Raw genomic sequence first — 19,351 nt, 5'->3', positions numbered from 1 at the left:
CCGTGGAGGGGAATCAGGAAGCGATCATATTGTCCCCTCCTCTGACCCCTTCGCCGCCGACGGAGTGAGGGCGCGTTTGGTTCGTCCTCGTGCTCTCGCTCCGAGGACTCATTTTGCAACATGACGTTTTCGCAGAAGGAGGCTATGGCCGCCCAGGCCTCATTACTGTCCAGCATTGCTTTGACTATGCTAGCCAGCACGAGGTCCCGGCCCAGCGCCTCGAGCCCACGCCGCACACACTGCGAGGGTATCGTGCGCCTCGTCCTCCGAGCCACGCGGCGGACCACCTCTCTTCTCGAGCGGGCCTCTCGACTTCTGTCGAGGATGTCAACCCATATGGGAGCCCCGTAAAGCGCAATGCTTTTCAAAATGCTGGCGTAAAGGAGCCGCCATTTGGCTCTCGAACCCCCCCACGATAAAGCATCCGCGGCCTTAAGCAGGCGCTATGACAGTATGGCAAAATGAGGGTCAAACTGACACCGGCTATCCACTATCAGGCCCAGACAATTGCTCTGAACCTTAACTTCTATCCTGACTCCATCCACGGTAAAATAATATGGGCGTTAGGAGAAACACTCCAGTCTCCAGATGCGCTTGGCAATTTAAGTGCTGGCAGTGGTCGCCAAATTGGCCGCGTCCATACAATCCCTCCCTCAGGCTGTGACGAGTGTCACCTGCATTGCTGATAACATCTACGCCCGGGAGGAGGGCGCCGCTTTGTACCCAGTCATATCCGATGTTGAGTTAGCTGGACGGCATTCCTTGCGCAGCAGGCATAGTTGTCCGGCCTAGGCAGGCAAAGAGGGGCCCCCTCCACAGCTGAGTTGACACTGCGGGAATCTATCATGGATGGTAGAGCGAAAGAGGCAAACGGGTTCGGGAAGAGCGCTCGCAAAACCTTGTCTAGCAGAGCCTGCTCTTTAGCCAGTAGAGGACCAATAGGCTGTAGTTGGTTTCTAGCATATAATCTCCCACAGTTTGTATCGTCGTCCAAACTTGCGAGCATTTCTGCTCTCGCTCGGTCTTTGGCGGCTCCGATTTCATAAAGGCAAGCCATATGACGGGTCTCGTGAACGTCTACGCTAGCTACGAGTGAACGCAGCTCAGCTAGTTCAGCCGACCACCAGTAGACAGCACGACAAGGTGTGCGGTAGCGTGATCGAGGCTGACTATCGCATACGAATGCAGCCTCCTTGGCCATCTCCCGATCAAAGCGGGTAAGCGCCCATCTGGATAAGAGGAAATTGAGCGGGCGGTTAGAGCGGGGGTAGCACACGAAACGTCCACCACTAACCCTCCCTGCTATCGCACACTCGTGTGCACCGTCCCTCTACCCAAGAGGGATGGGGAGGCTACTACAATGATTTTTGTGCAAATATAAATTTTCTCCCTTGTATAACTTTTTATCTACGCTACGTACAGAATAGATAAAAATACTTAAACAATAGAAATTTTATCGTCTTTATACTTCTCAAAGACATTTTTCTCATATAGTCAACTATTGTAGCGTTAAATGTAAAAAATAATTAATGTTCGGCCCTTTAACTCAAGATGGTGACTAACGCTCTGACCTCTCGAGTTCGAAAACATACTTTTTTCATAACTAGCCCATACATAAACATACATTTATACTTAATACAAATTAAAACATTTTACTTTCCACCTTTTGCAGGAAAAAAATACCTATTGATGGACTATTAAGTTTAAGAAAATATGTCATAGCATGAAAAATGAGAAAACATCAATTAAATTAGCCTTTTTTTTGACAAAACTCATTATGTAGGTACTCAGTCGTAGGGCGGCATAATCGGTTTTGCACGCGGGTGACGAAACAGCTAGCGGCGGGCCTGCGTATATGACCTCAATTACAGGTAGGTATACACAGCATTTATTTTTGCAATGTTAGGGTAATTATACACTAGTAAAAACAAAAATCAATTGAATAGAGTTTAGAGTATACATTTAAGTTTCTTTATGGGTTTTCGGATTTTCACCATGCCTGACCTTACCCTTAAGCAGGAGAAGCAAATTAAGATTCTTCATTGGACTTTGGGCCTTCAGGTCAAGACGATAAGGTTCAAAATCACATCCCCTCCCCCTGGACTGGATAACTGGATAGAAAGGATAGCCTCTCCTGCTGCAGGCCTCACCTGCAGGCCGGCCAGCGACAGCACCAGGCTCTCCTGCGCGGCGTGCGAGGAGTAGTCCAGCATTAGCTCGGCTCGTAGCAGCAGCGCGTGGCCTCCGACTCGCTAGGAGAGGACAGCCCGGGCTCTCCTGCTGCAGGCCTCACCTGCAGGCCGGCCAGCGACAGCACCAGGCTCTCCTGCGCGGCGTGCGAGGAGTAGTCCAGCATTAGCTCGGCTCGTAGCAGCAGCGCGTGGCCTCCGACTCGCTAGGAGAGGACAGCCCGGGCTCTCCTGCTGCAGGCCTCACCTGCAGGCCGGCCAGCGACAGCACCAGGCTCTCCTGCGCGGCGTGCGAGGAGTAGTCCAGCATTAGCTCGGCTCGTAGCAGCAGCGCGTGGCCTCCGACTCGCTAGGAGAGGACAGCCCGGGCTCTCCTGCTGCAGGCCTCACCTGCAGGCCGGCCAGCGACAGCACCAGGCTCTCCTGCGCGGCGTGCGAGGAGTAGTCCAGCACGAGCTCGGCTCGTAGCAGCGCGTGGCCTCCGACTCGCTAGGAGAGGACAGCCCGGGCTCTCCTGCTGCAGGCCTCACCTGCAGGCCGGCCAGCGACAGCACCAGGCTCTCCTGCGCGGCGTGCGAGGAGTAGTCCATCATTAGCTCGGCTCGTAGCAGCAGCGCGTGGCCTCCGACTCGCTAGGAGAGGACAGCCCGGGCTCTCCTGCTGCAGGCCTCACCTGCAGGCCGGCCAGCGACAGCACCAGGCTCTCCTGCGCGGCGTGCGAGGAGTAGTCCAGCATTAGCTCGGCTCGTAGCAGCAGCGCGTGGCCTCCGACTCGCTAGGAGAGGACAGCCCGGGCTCTCCTGCTGCAGGCCTCACCTGCAGGCCGGCCAGCGACAGCACCAGGCTCTCCTGCGCGGCGTGCGAGGAGTAGTCCAGCATTAGCTCGGCTCGTAGCAGCAGCGCGTGGCCTCCGACTCGCTAGGAGAGGACAGCCCGGGCTCTCCTGCTGCAGGCCTCACCTGCAGGCCGGCCAGCGACAGCACCAGGCTCTCCTGCGCGGCGTGCGAGGAGTAGTCCAGCATTAGCTCGGCTCGTAGCAGCAGCGCGTGGCCTCCGACTCGCTAGGAGAGGACAGCCCGGGCTCTCCTGCTGCAGGCCTCACCTGCAGGCCGGCCAGCGACAGCACCAGGCTCTCCTGCGCGGCGTGCGAGGAGTAGTCCAGCATTAGCTCGGCTCGTAGCAGCAGCGCGTGGCCTCCGACTCGCTAGGAGAGGACAGCCCGGGCTCTCCTGCTGCAGGCCTCACCTGCAGGCCGGCCAGCGACAGCACCAGGCTCTCCTGCGCGGCGTGCGAGGAGTAGTCCAGCATTAGCTCGGCTCGTAGCAGCAGCGCGTGGCCTCCGACTCGCTAGGAGAGGACAGCCCGGGCTCTCCTGCTGCAGGCCTCACCTGCAGGCCGGCCAGCGACAGCACCAGGCTCTCCTGCGCGGCGTGCGAGGAGTAGTCCAGCATTAGCTCGGCTCGTAGCAGCAGCGCGTGGCCTCCGACTCGCTAGGAGAGGACAGCCCGGGCTCTCCTGCTGCAGGCCTCACCTGCAGGCCGGCCAGCGACAGCACCAGGCTCTCCTGCGCGGCGTGCGAGGAGTAGTCCAGCATTAGCTCGGCTCGTAGCAGCAGCGCGTGGCCCTCCGACTTGCTGAGGTCGGTGAATAACATGACCTCCGGCTGCCGGAACTGGATGGAGATGGAGAGTCCAGGGTTCTCTTCGGCTATCGATGTACCTGCAACGGGATAGTTAAGAGGATCGATTTCTCGTGTATGATTGAAAAAGAGACTGACAATAGGGACTTTCGGTTTCTTTCGCCACTTCTTTTCAGTGTCCATGTGTTGTCCACGTGTTGTCATGTGTGTGGAGGTAGGGCAAGCTCTTTGGGACGTGTATAAATGGCTAAGCAGATACATAATTTAAGGTCCCATTATTTGTATTGTATTGCTGTTGGTTTTCCGAATAAAATAAAATAAAATAAATAAATAAAATGAATGTGATGCAGCATACCAGATCATACAGGGGACATTGCGAGATGTAAAATTTTTAATGTTCCTTCACTTGTTCAATTTATTAGCTCGTCTCGTCAGTGTCCGATTTACATTAAATCTTAAAGTGCAAGTCTATACCTATCAGACAAGTTTCAAGTTTTTGTGTAGATTTAACTCACTTGTAGAGTAGTATCCACTAGTAGAGTCGCTGGAGCTTGGGAACCGCGCCGCGCGGTTGTTGTTGCCCGGCTTCGACGGGTGCAGGTCGCCCACGTAACCATGGTTCACCACTCCGCCATCCATCGCCTTCTCCCCTATAAACCAAATGTAAGGTCTTTATTTGCGTCAAACAAGATATAGGACATGTTCCTGACTCATCATCATTTCAGCCAAAGGACGTCCACTGTTGAACTAGGCCTCCCTTCATAATTTCCATGTTGATCGATTGGTAGCGGCCTGCGTCCAGCGCTTCCCTGCTATCTTTATGATTTCGTCGGTCCACCTTGTGGGTGGACGTCCCACGCTGCGTTTTCTGGAACGCGGCCTCCATTCCAGAACCTTGCTGCCCCATCGACGGTCAATTCTGCGTACTATGTGCTCTACCCATTGCCACTTCAGCTTGCTAATCCGTCGGGCTATGTCAGCGACTTTAGTTCGTTAACGGATCTCTTCATTTCTGATTCGATATCATAAAGAAACACATAGCTATGATCTTATCACGGTATTCAGTTCAAGTTTGTCCAGTGTAGCTCTAATATGAAAGGTGGTGCCAGATTACCCCTCGCACAGTCACAGGCGACAATGGGCTCTGTGTCCTGTGACACAAGGCCGCGAGTACCTGGCACGGCGTCCAGCAGAGTCTTGGCCAGCTGCAGCAGGAAGGGCGGCGCCGGGTCGAGGCCGTGCGGTCCCCGCAGGCGACAATGGGCTCTGTGTCCTGTGACACAAGGCCGCGAGTACCTGGCACGGCGTCCAGCAGAGTCTTGGCCAGCTGCAGCAGGAAGGGCGGCGCCGGGTCGAGGCCGTGCGGTCCCCGCAGGCGACAATGGGCTCTGTGTCCTGTGACACAAGGCCGCGAGTACCTGGCACGGCGTCCAGCAGAGTCTTGGCCAGCTGCAGCAGGAAGGGCGGCGCCAGGTTGAGGCGCGTCCGGTCAACGCGCACGTCCACCTGTGCCGCTCGGGCCGCTCCCACGCGCACGCTGCAGTCTATGAGCGGCGGGCGCTGGACGCTGATGCCGCCGGACGCTCGGGTGGCACCGCCTTGGCATTGGAAGATTCTGGAATAAAAATCGAAACGTCCATAAAAATAACAAGTGAGAATCTGAGTACTCGTGAATTTAAAGGACGAAACATACTGAATGCGTATGCGTCACGTAAGCGTAGACGTGTGCATAGCACGTCCGCACGTCATGTAGTAATACACTCTAAGTTTACGCATATATTTTTCATGATTGAAAATGTATACGAGAATTTGAAAAGATATCCTGTCAAAAGTATTCTCCTTCGCAAGACCAGGCCTGTTCATCTCCGCGAGTTTACATCGAACAAAACACACACGATGCCCACCTACAGGATACTATTCGACAAGGCCTCACATACGAGCGAACATTGACTCACGCACGCGTATTCTTGTGTATGATGGGAGAAAATAAAGAAAATGGTGTACTAAATACTGTGCAGTATTTAACTGCCTAAATAATAATAAAAACACAGAATGTACTTTTTTAAGTTGCCTCAAGACACTGAGAGGTAAATAAGTAGTTAATATTATTCATGATAATTCATGCTAAATCATGTATTTCCTCCGCCATTTTCAGTTTGGCACCTCACGTCACATAATTTGACCGAAGTCAGCCCTATAGCTTCGGCGCAGTGCCGATCACTGACGTTTGTCAACAAAATGGTGCTTGACTATTGAGACAGGCTAAATTACACCATATTGTTAATGACATTGAGCATACATTTTTTTAAATACCTTCTCGAAGTAAAACTTCTGTACGTAGTACTTATTATTATTCTGTGGCAAGACTACCTCAAGATCTAAACATACCTCTTGATCACAATAGTGGGGTCAGGCCTAATATCCTCAATGAGCAAGCTCTGCAAGCTGGCCTTCATCTCAGTACTGCTATCAGAATAGTAGTCCAGTTGCACCGTCGCCTCGCCAGCTGTTAGTTTTGCTAAGCCATGGTTCAGGTCGCGCACGGGCGAGCTGAGAACTTCATCCATATCCGAGAATAGTTTGAGTTCGACGCCTTCGAGGGTGAACCTAGAAACGGGAAAATAATTTAGATTGTATTATTCTGAAAGGAAAAAGATCAAATCGAGTGCGGCTTAGTATTTTTACTGTTCACTTTGAATTCGTGTATATCAAAATATTGCTCCAGTTTTAGACTAGGCTCAGACCACCGATTTTTAGTTGGCCGATAGTTGAGCCCAATTTTAATTTGTATGAAGAATCGTCCGATACAAAATCAGTGTAATGTGCGCACTTTCATACATCTCCCTACAGATTAACGGTCCGATCCAACTATTGGCCAACTAAAAGTTGGTGGTCTGTGCCTAGGCTTAGGGCAAAAATTTCCTTAGAAGATATGAAACAAATACGAAAACATAAATCGCTCACCTAAATACAGCCTCTTTTCTGATAGGCTCGCCTTGTGCCAGGAAGGCTTGAAGTTTCTTCACCGACGCATCTGAGGGCGCCACTTCTACAGGAGACGTTGGCACTATGTTCCCTGTGAACAAAAGTAAAGTTTTATTCGTTGTAGTAGCCAAATAATGACTGAAACGCTTTATAATGCTTTTATACTCTCATCGGAATTTCCGAAGTGAGAAGTGAATTTGTCCAAGCATTTGCCCTAATAAGATGTGGGTCTGTCTGAGGTGCTGACGTCATCCAGCTGGGGACAGTACAGCAGCACGCTGTCCACGTGACGTCGCCTCGAGGCGGCGTGACGTCACGCGGGACACTGACCGATGTAGTGCGCCTCGCTCAGGTTGTCGGCCCACGTACAGCAGCACGCTGTCCACGTGACGTCGCCTCGAGGCGGCGTGACGTCACGCGGGCCACTGACCGATGTAGTGCGCCTCGCTCAGGTTGTCGGCCCACGTACAGCAGCACGCTGTCCACGTGACGTCGCCTCGAGGCGGCGTGACGTCACGCGGGCCACTGACCGATGTAGTGCGCCTCGCTCAGGTTGTCGGCCCACGTACAGCAGCACGCTGTCCACGTGACGTCGCCTCGAGGCGGCGTGACGTCACGCGGGCCACTGACCGATGTAGTGCGCCTCGCTCAGGTTGTCGGCCCACGTACAGCAGCACGCTGTCCACGTGACGTCGCCTCGAGGCGGCGTGACGTCACGCGGGCCACTGACCGATGTAGTGCGCCTCGCTCAGGTTGTCGGCCCACGTACAGCAGCACGCTGTCCACGTGACGTCGCCTCGAGGCGGCGTGACGTCACGCGGGCCACTGACCGATGTAGTGCGCCTCGCTCAGGTTGTCGGCCCACGTACAGCAGCACGCTGTCCACGTGACGTCGCCTCGAGGCGGCGTGACGTCACGCGGGCCACTGACCGATGTAGTGCGCCTCGCTCAGGTTGTCGGCCCACGTACAGCAGCACGCTGTCCACGTGACGTCGCCTCGAGGCGGCGTGACGTCACGCGGGACACTGACCGATGTAGTGCGCCTCGCTCAGGTTGTCGGCCCACGTACAGCAGCACGCTGTCCACGTGACGTCGCCTCGAGGCGGCGTGACGTCACGCGGGCCACTGACCGATGTAGTGCGCCTCGCTCAGGTTGTCGGCCCACGTACAGCAGCACGCTGTCCACGTGACGTCGCCTCGAGGCGGCGTGACGTCACGCGGGCCACTGACCGATGTAGTGCGCCTCGCTCAGGTTGTCGGCCCACGTACAGCAGCACGCTGTCCACGTGACGTCGCCTCGAGGCGGCGTGACGTCACGCGGGCCACTGACCGATGTAGTGCGCCTCGCTCAGGTTGTCGGCCCACGTACAGCAGCACGCTGTCCACGTGACGTCGCCTCGAGGCGGCGTGACGTCACGCGGGCCACTGACCGATGTAGTGCGCCTCGCTCAGGTTGTCGGCCCACGTACAGCAGCACGCTGTCCACGTGACGTCGCCTCGAGGCGGCGTGACGTCACGCGGGCCACTGACCGATGTAGTGCGCCTCGCTCAGGTTGTCGGCCCACGTACAGCAGCACGCTGTCCACGTGACGTCGCCTCGAGGCGGCGTGACGTCACGCGGGCCACTGACCGATGTAGTGCGCCTCGCTCAGGTTGTCGGCCCACGTACAGCAGCACGCTGTCCACGTGACGTCGCCTCGAGGCGGCGTGACGTCACGCGGGCCACTGACCGATGTAGTGCGCCTCGCTCAGGTTGTCGGCCCACACGGCGAGCAGCGTGGCCAGGTCGCGCTGTCCCACGTACAGCAGCACGCTGTCCACGATGACGTCAGCTTCTAACGCCGGGTGTTCACGCGCTGCGCCGACGCCGCCTGCTACCAGGCGCTTCATGTCGCAGCGAGCGCATACTGGCTCGAGGATCGGCTCCTGTGGACAACCCAACAATCGATCTATTAGGAAGACCTTTTTTTTTTTTTTTTTTATGTGACAGGAGGCAAACGAGCAGACGGATCACCTGATGGTAAGTGATTACCGTCGCCCATAGACACCCGCAGACCCAGGGGCGTTACAGGTGCGTTAGGTGCCTAAAGCACTTGCGGTCCCCACCCTTTCTGAAACCCAATCTTCAAGTCCTTCTTCTTAAAGTGTAAACGCATCAAAAATTATGGATATTTGATCGAAAACAGATTCAAATTTGACAGTTGCAATCCGGATTGAATATGGGAAACGGGCGTTAGTGTTCACATAATATGCAGTCGGAGGCATCAAATACATCACCATTCACCAACAAAAGAATTAGTCATTGATGCCTCCGACTGCATTTGTGAACACAAAGTTGTCTTGTTTTTATCTTTTTAATTTATTTTTACGCATTTGGGTTTTTTGTTTATTTCATTCGAGTTCTTTCGTTACATGAGTAAATTGAGTTATTATTTCTTTACAGAAATCAAAAATATTACATGATTAATATTTTACCTGCACTTCCAAAGTGCCTGCTAACGTCATCACAGCTCTTGACAGCGTGACGTTGACGAGCTTGATCAGTATATTGTCTATGATGGGGCTCTGCACGGGACTGCTCGCGTCCTGGCCCGGGTTCACTAGCTTGAAGAAGTTCTCTATGGACAGGTCACCTGGAAAAAAGTTTTTAGCTTAAGTGGAAATTGAGTTCTGGGTAAATGTATAAAAAGTGTTTTTTAACTTACCCATGTTGAGAACCAGTAAGTTGGGCGAAGATGGCTTCTGAGGTAATAATAGAACTGGTGCATGTATCTAAAAAAAGAAGAAAGTTCTGGATTAAACTAGTTGGTAAGTAGTTTTTGCTCGCTTGCTTACGGGTCTGAGGACTCACTCCAACAAGATGGAGCGAAAGTCGCTGGCAACAGACAAAAGATAATTCATTGAATCGGATTCGTCATCATGCATCAGAGAGGCCTACGTTCACCAGTTAGCTAGTACAATCAGGCCTGTTCATCTCCGCGAGTTTACATCGAAAACAAAACACGCACGATGGCCCACCTACAGGATACTATTCGACAAGGCCTCACTTATGAGCGAACATTGACTCACGTACGCGTATTCTTGTGTATGATGGAAGAAAATAAAGAAAATGGTGTACTAAATACTGTGCAGTATTTAACTGCCTAAATAATAAAAACACAGAATGTAATTTTTTAAGTTGCCTCAAGACACTGAGAGTTAAATAAGTAGTTAATGTTATTCATGATAATTCATGCTAAATCATGTATTTCCTCCGCCATTTTCCGCAGTTTGGCACCTCACGTCACATCATTTTACCGAAGTCAGCCCTATAGCTTCGGCGCATTGCCGATCACTGACGTTTGTCAACAAAATGGTGCTTGACTCTTGAGACAGGCTAAATTGTACCATATTGTTAATGACATTGAGCATACATTTTTTTAAATACCTTTGCGAAGTAAAACTTCTGTACGTAGTACTTATTATTATTCTGTGGTACAATCGACAGCACATCAGACTATACACTTAAGTTGTAAAATGGCTCATATTACAACTTCATAAGACCCCAGGGTGTTTAGCTTGTTATGCAGTCGTCTGGTATAAACAAAGGCACCTGTATGACGAGGTTGAGGCGCGCAGCGGTTGAGCGCAGGGGCCGCGCACGCGCCGCCGCCTTTTCAGCTGCCGCCGCCGCTTGCCCCGCCGCCGCCGCCGGAATTAGCGGCTCTAGGAATTGCTGGAACAGACGAATTTCTCGATATTTAAATGTGTGCAGTTATCAATCGTCAATCTGTAAAATTACTTCTGGAAATCTCAGTCAGGATCAATCAATTGATACCACAGGCTCGTTTTATGAGTTGATTAGCAGTTTCAGAATAGGATTCTTCATCGTCAAAGATCATGCCTCTGCATGCAGGTAATTTAATGTCTATCTTGGTTGAAAAATCAAAGGTTCTTTATACAAGTCCAAGATGGATCACATAGTTTAAATTAATCCGTGATTTTTTCCAGTGTAGTGCTTGAAGCTGAGTTGATAAATGTTTCACCAAAGCGCTTGTATTTACAAACGATGCTTGCTTAAACAAGCACTTAAGTGAAGCAGAAAATCGAACGCACGGAATTGAATAGAGCTCTGTGATTGGTTCGTATGTCACCCTGTGCATGAACGCACAATGTGAGACCTCATAGTGATGTTTGTGAATACGGGCGTTAATATCTGTCTTGCATGGTTATTTAGAAAAATCAAAGGTTCTCTATACAAGGATGGATCACATAGTTTTAATTAGTCCGTGATTTTTCCAGTGTGGTGCCTGAAGCGGACTTGATAAATGTTTCAGCAAAACGCACAGCTTTGAATAGAGCTCTGTGATTGGTTCGTATGTCACCCTGCGCATCCACGCACAATGTGAGACCTCATAGTGATGTTTATGAATACGGGCGTTAATATCTATCTTGCATGGTTATTTAGAAAAATCAAAGGTTCTCTATACAAGTCCAGATGTGGAATTGTGTAAAGCAATGAAGAATGTTCACTAATTTTGTTTTTTAGCTTTCTGTATTCTCTGTTAAAAATAAAAAATACACGTGAAAGAATTATTTCGATACGTTAATTAGTTTCCAAGATATTGAATTTTAAAAGTGCGGGCGGCGGCCGGCCCGCCATTTTATGCGCGTGACGTCATATTACAACGACTGGCTCATATTTGTATGGGTGGAATCTTGCAAACTGAATTAAGACCCACTTCCAGGCAACCGATTAAGCTGAAATTTCGCAAACACATGTGATTTGGATGACCATGCAATATTATGATGACATGGAGCTGATCTGATGATGGAGCTGGAAGGTGGCCATAGGAACTCTATAATAAAACGACTTAAATGCATCGAGTTTGGGCTCGTTCGTTTTGTATTGATGAGTATTTTAATTCTATATAGTAATCGGGGTCTAATGATGGAGCTGGAAGGTAATTCGCAATAAAACGACACAATCGCATCAAGTTTGGGTTTGGTTCAATTTTAATTTCTGTGATGGGTGTTAGCGACGCGATTAGCAAGAACCTTTATAGTGTTAGTTAGTTAAACTCCTTGAATTAGAATTAACCTTTATGGTGTTAGCCCTAGATTTAAAAATAAAATATGTTTTTTTGACTTGTAATCCGTCAAGGGGTCATGGAACTTTCGTCTTGGTTTTTATGTTGAACAAATACAGTCCTTTTGAAGAAACGGCTTTTCATTTATGAACTGCAAGACTTCCACCGCCAACATTGGTCCTTCGAGCCGGATCTAAATGTTCCGCACGCCGCCGCGGTGTACGTCTACGACAATGGTCAAAACTCGCAGTGCACGAAATAATGAATGCCCCAACAATGGTACTAACATCGGTGAGCAGGGCGACGAACAAGGAAAGGAGAATGTGATCGAACCTGGAACAAGCGGGGTCAAAGAGGAAAATGTAAAACCCAGCACGTTACAAAAATTTTCGGTAAAGTCGTCGCACAAATCAAAATCAAAGATGGCGTCGTCCGCGATAAAAGCTCAACAGAAGAAATTGGAATTGGAAGCGGCAAAGGAAATGGCCCGCATACAAATGGAATTGGTCCAGAAAAAGCTAGAGGCTGATTTGGCTGCTGTGGAGGAACAGTACAGTTCATGTTCATCAAGATGCGACGAAAGCGAGAGTAGATACGATGGCAGCAACGTGTGTGAATGGATGAAGCGCAGCCAGCGTGAATTAGAGAGACAGAAAGCTAACAACGATGGAAATAACAAAGGCTATCTGTTTCCACCGCCGCCAGTTACTGACGGCACTGAAGGGCCCATTCAGCAGTTGACAAGCGCGCTGAAGGCATTGGTTGCCACATCTGCACCCACAAAGAGTCACGACACTAATCTACTGAGCCGTTTGAGCACCCCCGGGGAGCTGCCTCTGTTCTCTGGTGACTATATGGAATGGCTATCCTTCAAGAACGCATATGAAGAGTCCACAGCAGTATGCAACTTCAGCGACAGAGAGAACTTGTGGCGTTTAAGGAAATGTCTGCGGGGTCCTGCGAAAGAAGCAGTCACGGCCTTGTTGATCAGCACCACGTCGCCTGCAATAGTGATGTCCACCCTAGAGTTGCAATTTGGAAATCCAGATTTGATAGTAACAAGAATATTGCAAGATGTCAAGAAACTTTCACCGTTGCCACAAGAATATCATAGAGACATAGTATCATTTTCTATCAAAGTGAAGAACTTTGTTGTTTCCGTGCAAGAACTAAAGCGTGAAGAATATCTACATGGAATAGAAGTGGTAAACTTGATATTGGCTAAACTACCAACTGTATTGCTGTCAAAGTGGGTGGACTATAGTTACCCACTCATATCTGAGAGAAAGAAACCTAGGCTCACTATATTATCAGACTTTCTAAATACTGAAGCTGTCAAAACATCTACATGCAGTGCAAACTTAATGAACATTCGGTGTGACTACAAACGAAAACTTTATGGTGATCAAGGCTGTGAACGCACGCAGACTGTTTTGGTGCAGAGTGACAATGAACGTAGTGACACATGTCGTTTTTGTCGAGGGTCTAAGCACGATCTAACAGACTGTAGAAAATTCAAAAAATCACTACGCAAAGATCGCTGGTTTTTTGTGAGACGTTCCGGTTTGTGCTATAAATGCCTAATCTCACGACACGAAAGGCAAACTTGCCCCGCTGCAGTGTGTGACGTAGCCGGCTGCGGGCAACCGCACCACCGCCTGCTGCACTACACCCCGAGCGCGCGCCCGCACGACGCGGCGCCCGCGCGAGCCGGGGGCGACGCGCCACCGGCCGCAGAGACTGAAACCAGTGCCCAAAGTGAAGCAGTCACTCATATTAACACAAACAACTGTTCGGTGTTACTGAAGGTGGTTCCTGTGAACATTCATGGACCTAATGGTGTGTTTAAAGCGTGTGCTCTACTCGACGACGGCTCCACTGTCTCAATTATGAGTTCTGCTCTTGCGGAGCGCGCAGGTATACGCGGCCGTAAGTAATCCATGCGAGTGCGCGGTGCGTGGGACAATACCGAGCTAGTTTGTGAGACACAACTATTGGACTTGACATTATCTAATAAACATGGCGAGAAATTCGATCTTCAAGTGCGTAGCGTGGACGAGCTTAATTTACCGAAACAAGACTTAAGCATAGTACATTGTGGAAATTATGGTCACTTACTTGAACTCGAAAGTGAATTGTGTTGCGCCTCCCTAAAACCAGAGGTGTTAATCGGTCAGGACAATTATCATCTACTCGTACCTTTGGACGTGGTCGCAGGGGGCCCCGCCGAGCCGTGTGCTACCCGCACGCCGCTGGGGTGGTGCGTGCACGGCCGCGTGCCGCGTGCGCTCTCGGCGCGCGCTCCGCACGCCACGCTCTTCATCACCGACGCCGCCGTGCACACCGATGACAACAGTCTCCGCGATCTTCACGACGACGTTCACAACTTCTTCTCCATCGAGTCTATGGGAGTCTCCGCTGCTAAACCCCGCCAGAATGCAGAAGATCTACGCGCCTGGAACCGTTTGGAAGAGACCGCCACACTTATCGACGGCAGATGGCACGTCGGGCTACCCTGGAAAGACAAAGATTGTGTGCTAACTGATTCACTGCCGTTAGCTATGGCTCGACTCAAGCATGTGGAATTGAAGATGAGGAGAAGTAGAGAATACGCCGAGAGGTACCACGAGCGCCTGCAACACCTGCTACAAAACGACTATGCAAAAGAGCTTGAAACTGATAAAACTTCAAGCAAGACATGGTACTTACCTCATTTTGGCGTTGACAACCCAAACAAAAAGAAATTACGTTTGGTGTATGATGCTGCTGCTAAGACCGGTGGTTTGTCCCTCAACGACTATCTTCTTAAAGGGCCCGATCTGTTAATGTCACTATTTGGAATAATGTTGCGGTTCCGTGAGAATAAGATAGCCGTAACAGCTGACATCAAAGACATGTTTTTGCGTGTGAAAATTCGCCCTGAAGATCAAGATGCACTGAGATTTATTTATAGAGGAGACCCCACTAAAGCTTTTAGCCCAGAGATGTTAAAAGAGCCACTAAAAACATTTGTAATGACGTCATTAATTTTTGGCGCTAACTGTTCGCCGTTCATCGCACAATATGTAAAAAACAAGAACGCGGATCGCTTCGAGTCTACTATGCCAGCCGCAGTCAAGGCGATACATACTCAGCACTACATGGACGATTATGTTGACAGCGTACCTGATGATCAAACAGCTGTTCAACTGGCGAGAGATATTATGTACATTCATCTGCAAGGAGGCTTCGAGTTGTGCGGCTGGAATAGCAACAGCAAGATCTTGCTGGACAGCGTGCCAACACAATCCCTTGGGAACACAGCAGTAAGGTTCAAATCGGGTCAGCAAACTGATGGTGATCGAACGCTTGGGCTTCTGTGGCACACTGAAGATGACACACTACGATTTGATGTATCGTTCAAGAAGATACCGGAGAACATTCTAAATGGAGAAAAAAAGGTGCCAACTAAAAGAGAGATGCTACGAGTAGTTATGACTATTTTCGACGTGTATGGTTTTTTATCTCCGGTGACACTTAACGGAAAATTAATTCTACAAGAGACATGGCAATTAAAGATCAGCTGGGATGATCCTGTCAGTGATGACATATTCACGAAGTGGCTCAAATGGATTGAATTATTGAAGACATTACATGACGTAAAATTCCCTCGGTATTATTTAGCTGCTTCTATGCCTACGTCGTTTACCACGCCTGAGAGCACGAGTTATAAAGACCTACAGTTGCATGTGTTCTGCGACGCGTCTTCGCAAGCATTTTGTGCTGTAGCATACTGGAGATGGATAGATGACGATTCAAATGTTTACGTTGCATTTATAGCAAGCAAATGCCGGGTGGCGGGAAATAAGGCAACGACAATACCCAGATTAGAGCTGCAAGCGGCTGTTTTAGCGACCAGATTGGCTGATTCAATCACTAAAGAACACAGAATGAGTGCCGAACGGCGGGTGTTTTGGAGTGACTCCACGACGGTACTACATTGGATTAGAAACGACGCTCGTGACTACAATACTTACGTTGCAAATCGCTTGGGGGAGATAGATGAGCTCACACATGCTAGCGAGTGGCGTTACGTACCTACCAAGTTGAATGTCGCCGACATAGCTACCAGGGAAAACTACGATATTTCGGCTCTGCAAGGTGAATGGTTTAATGGGCCTACCTTTTTGCACAAAGACGTTGATGAGTGGCCACTAGATGTCGTTAACCTGGAAAATGAAAATAACAAATTAGAAATTATTACTGTCATACAAACGGAAGAAAACTTACCTGTGCCGGAACCTACTAGATTTTCTTCGTGGTTACGTCTGGTCAGATCAACAGTACGAGTACTTACCTTTATTGACAGTTTGATGATGATCTTAAAAGATAAATATAAAGACAGAGGTTATACTTACAGAACGGATGATGATGACATTATGGAAAGAGCAGAGTGTTTACTTCTTCGCTACTCGCAGAATCAGTCATTCAGCAGAGAGATTAGTTCACTTCAAGCCTGTAAAACAATACCCACCACTAGTAAAATACTTAACCTGTCGCCTTACCTCGATGAACACGGAGTCCTGCGCGCTGCTGGCCGCATCGACGCTGCTACCGACGTGCTACCTGAAATGAAAAGACCGATTATTTTGGATGGGCAAAATTATGTCGCTCGTTTGATCGTCAGACATTACCATATCAAAGCGGCTCACGGCAACCAAGAAATGGTGGTCAACGAACTGAAGCAAAAATTTCATATAATCAGAGTACGACCAACAGTTAAGAATGTAGTGAAGAAATGCATGTTATGTAGAATGAGGAAATGTAAACCAGAAATACCAAGAATCGGTGACTTACCTTATGCTAGAATGGCACATAACCATCGTCCCTTCAGCTTCTGCGGTCTTGATCTGTTCGGTCCGATGGAGGTCACGGTTGGAAGACGTCACGAACGAAGATATGGAGTTCTATTCACTTGTCTCACTGTAAGGGCGGTACACATAGAGACAGTGCCCACACTATCTACCGACTCTTTGATCATGGCGCTCCGACGGATGTCCGCGAGGCGAGGATGGCCCCGACATCTTTTCTCAGACAATGGTACAAATTTAAGAGGAGCTGACACCGAGCTTAAAAAGTCGATACTTGACATGGATAAGAAGGCACTGACCGATGAGGCTTCTAACTATGGAACTAAGTGGACCTTCATCCCTCCAGTCAGCCCACACTGGGGTGGGGCTTGGGAACGCCTCATCCGGAGCGTGAAAACCTCGCTACATGTAATACTCAAGGAGAGAGCTCCCCGCGAAGAGACTTTGAGCACGCTTTTAGCAGAGGTTGAGAACATTGTAAATAGTAGACCGCTGACTCATGTTTCTGTAGAACCAGGCAGCATGGAAACACTGACGCCTAACCATTTTTTAATAGGTTCATCTTCCAACATGCCACAGATTGGCGCATTTGATAATTCCGATTTATTTCTAAGGAAACAATGGCGTATCTCACAACGGCTAGCAGATATGTTTTGGAGTAGATGGTTGAAAGAAGTACTTCCCGACTTGTTGCCACGAAACAAATGGAACCAGGAACAGAAACCCCTGCAAGTGGGAGATCTGGTGCTGATAGTGGAAACAAATGGGCCCAGAAATATATGGCCAAAGGGCCTAATTGAGGAGGTCTGTCCAGGCAGAGATGGCAGAGTCCGGGTAGTCAAAATAAGGACAGTATCCGGGGTCCTTACACGTTCTGCTAATCGCGTCGCTCGCATTCCTCTGAGCAGAGAGTGCTGCTAGCTGCACTGGGGTGGGGTGTGTTAGCGACGCGATTAGCAAGAACCTTTATAGTGTTAGTTAGTTAAACTCCTTGAATTAGAATTAACCTTTATGGTGTTAGCCCTAGATTTAAAAATAAAATATGTTTTTTTGACTTGTAATCCGTCAAGGGGTCATGGAACTTTCGTCTTGGTTTTTATGTTGAACAAATACAGTCCTTTTGAAGAAACGGCTTTTCATTTATGAACTGCAAGACTTCCACCGCCAACAATGGGTCTGGGTGTTAATATGTATAATAAGTTTGTATTTACAAAAAAAAAAATATTTAAGTATGTCTATATCCGTTTTCTAGTGAGCGGACGCTGTGAATGTACGTCACACGGGGTCACGTGACCGTCGGCGGGATTAAATATTTAAGCGAACTTTGAATGCCTATAAAATCATAACTACTGGGTATTTTTGAATGAAATAAAAACTAATGTATTTGTAAATGTAAAAGCTTAACTGTAACATAGGTTTCAAGTGATTTTGCATACCTAGTAACATTCTCAATTGTAATCATTTGACAGTTCATAACGTACGATAAAGTCAGTTAAACAAAGCGTTTGCTAGAATAATCGTACGTTATGAACTGTCAAATGATTACGATTGCTTTACACAATTCCACCTCTGGATGGATCACATAGTTTTAATTAATCAGTGATTTTTTTCTGTGTGGTGCCTGAAGCTGACTTGTTAAATATTTCAGCAAACGGCACAGCTTTAAATAGAGCTCTGTGATTGGTTCGTATGTCGCCTTGTGCACGCGCACTGTGAGACCTCATAGTAATGTTTGTGAATACGGGCGTTAATATCAATCTTGCATGGTTATTTAGAAAAATCAAATGTTCTCTATACAAGGATGGATCACATAGTTTTAATTAGTTCGTGATTTTTTCCAGTGTGGTGTCTTAAGCTGACTTTTGATAAATGTTTCAGCAAAATTCACCCGTGTTCACAAACGAAAGCATCGTTTAATCGCTTTAGTGCAGATTTTTCAATCGTTGGATAACTTTTATCTGAAGAATAAGTTTGGCACATTGACAGTTTTAGTATGGGAAGTATGTCAAAATTACAAGGTTATTCTTCAGTTAAAAGATATCTGACGATTGAAAAATCAGCCCTAAGTGAAGCAGAAAATCGAACGCACAGCTTGAATAGAGCTCTGTGATTTGTTCGTGAGACTTCATAGTAATGTTTGAGCATCATACCTGCAGCTGCATGAGCACGCAGTGGAACAGCACGACGTGCACGCGGCCCACGTGCACGCGCAGCTCGCCGTGCGCCTTTAGCTGCGCGTCGCCGTACAATCTCGGCGCCGCGCGCACGTACTTGATCTCCAGTACTTTGTCTTCGTCCGGCCAGACCAGCTGGAAAGGAGTACCATGTTATTCATGAAAATAATTCCACCAGCCCCCTTTCATCATTGGAGAACCAGACGCAGGTTAGCGTACCATCCCTATATTGTTGACATTCCACCAGCTCGCACTAAGCGTTTCGATGACTCTTTTATAATGCGAACAGCTAGGGACTGGAATTCGTTGCCTGCTGCTGTCTTTCCCGAAAACTATAATCCGGGCCTCTTCAAGGCGAGAGTGAATAGGCACTTACAGGGCAGATATGTACCATCCTAGACTGCATCCCACTTAACATCAGGTGCGATTGTGGTCAAATACCTGC

General features: G+C 48.9%; 1 protein-coding gene across 1 annotated transcript in view; it reads right to left on the bottom strand.

Annotated features, from left to right (window-relative positions):
- The window catches only part of LOC135075960 (intermembrane lipid transfer protein VPS13A-like), a 101,254-nt gene that overhangs the window by 54,115 nt on the left and 27,788 nt on the right, over positions 1–19,351 (bottom strand). The window contains exons 19-28 of the mRNA XM_063970407.1: positions 18,883–19,041; positions 10,406–10,528; positions 9,519–9,585; positions 9,289–9,446; positions 8,544–8,739; positions 6,793–6,904; positions 6,217–6,435; positions 5,247–5,443; positions 4,344–4,478; positions 3,721–3,908 (exon numbers count right to left, since the gene is read on the bottom strand). Coding sequence (XP_063826477.1) covers positions 3,721–3,908; positions 4,344–4,478; positions 5,247–5,443; positions 6,217–6,435; positions 6,793–6,904; positions 8,544–8,739; positions 9,289–9,446; positions 9,519–9,585; positions 10,406–10,528; positions 18,883–19,041 — 1,554 coding nt within the window. The remainder of the gene's footprint in view (positions 1–3,720; positions 3,909–4,343; positions 4,479–5,246; positions 5,444–6,216; positions 6,436–6,792; positions 6,905–8,543; positions 8,740–9,288; positions 9,447–9,518; positions 9,586–10,405; positions 10,529–18,882; positions 19,042–19,351) is intronic.

The sequence above is a fragment of the Ostrinia nubilalis genome, chromosome 11 (genome assembly GCF_963855985.1).
Source record: "Ostrinia nubilalis chromosome 11, ilOstNubi1.1, whole genome shotgun sequence".
Taxonomy (NCBI): Eukaryota; Metazoa; Arthropoda; class Insecta; order Lepidoptera; family Crambidae; genus Ostrinia; species Ostrinia nubilalis.
Note: the sequence above shows the minus strand (reverse complement) of the source record. Positions and strands in the feature narration are given on the sequence as shown.